This window comes from Penaeus monodon, chromosome 22, assembly GCF_015228065.2.
Source record: "Penaeus monodon isolate SGIC_2016 chromosome 22, NSTDA_Pmon_1, whole genome shotgun sequence".
Taxonomy (NCBI): domain Eukaryota; kingdom Metazoa; phylum Arthropoda; class Malacostraca; order Decapoda; family Penaeidae; genus Penaeus; species Penaeus monodon.
The window spans coordinates 447397-448582 of NC_051407.1; the positions used below are offsets into that span (position 1 = coordinate 447397).

General features: G+C 37.4%; 1 protein-coding gene across 1 annotated transcript in view; it reads right to left on the reverse strand.

Moving 5' to 3' along the window:
• Positions 1–110: 110 nt before the first annotated feature.
• Positions 111–1186, reverse strand: part of LOC119586793 (POC1 centriolar protein homolog A-like) — a gene marked incomplete at its 3' end in the record, with an annotated part of 6504 nt that continues 5428 nt past the window's right edge. The window contains 1 exon segment of the mRNA XM_037935513.1: positions 111–275. Within this exon segment, the coding sequence (XP_037791441.1) occupies positions 111–275 (165 nt within the window).

Sequence of the window (1186 nt, forward strand, 5' to 3'; positions counted from 1 at the left end):
CCACCACCAAATAGGGGCACACTAAGTAACACTGCAATCAGCTCACTCAGTGTTGTAAAATCTTCACCCAAAGTAAGTATAGAAACAGTTCTTTAGCGAGTCGCACGCTGGTTGTTGGCAAGATCGGATATCTTGTTCTCAGCTAGTGACAACCTTTGCTCAAGGATGACAACAGTTTGGGTTAGGGTGTCAAGCTGGGTGATGATGTGCTGGAGAGAGCTCTGCATCTGCTGCAAGGTGGCTGTATTGTCCTCTTGGCTGCCTCCTCCACTTTTCTGGAGGGAGAATATTATTTCTATATTATTCCTCCTTAAAAAATGATACATACTTTAAAGGGAATCGCCTCACAGAAAAACGAATCAGAGACATTTGTCTAAACAAGAATATAGAACTCTTAGATGTAACCTATCACAAAATAATCACTTCCCTCAACATCATAACCTGTGTTTATAAACTGCACTTGACTCAATACAGCTAAGGTTGCAATAGCACAAAGAAAGCAGAGGAAGAGTCATTGCTTCTGAACCTGTCCAATGACTATGGATAACCTTAGTTTTCCATATGCGACTTTAAAATTTCAGGTCAAGAGATGTAAAAGCACTTAATCCTTTAACTTTAAAAAATGTACAAAGATTACAACTATCTAAATCAAGATCTGCAATGATCCACACACAAAATAATATTTTCTCTAATCCTACCCTCCATGGAGAGAAGACCACTTAAAATATGAATCTAACTGGCTTATTCTTGAATTGAGTAGTCCTGTTTCTTAGAGCACACACTTTTAAATATAAAATCTAACACTGAATAATTTTTGCTTAAGATATCAATAGGATCCTGTTTTGAGCCTGAGTCACCTTTCCATTATCAAAAGTAGTCCAAATTACTAGTGAAAAGAGTAATCTTCCACTCTGGGATATATGTATGAAATGTTATGAACATCAGTGGTGGCCTTACCTACCCAATCACTATACACTAAAACATTTACTCAATCTCACACTAACAGAGGCCTGGTTCCTTGGCTGATCAAATCGCTATTTATTGGGTGGAGGATCCCTGTATTATCAAATGCTTACATTTTTCCCAAAGTGTATCAGACTGCAGCACTAGAATGAATAACAAGGAATCATTAACCATAGGTTTTATTGCTGCTAAGGATCACTAAATACACATGAGAAAACTATAT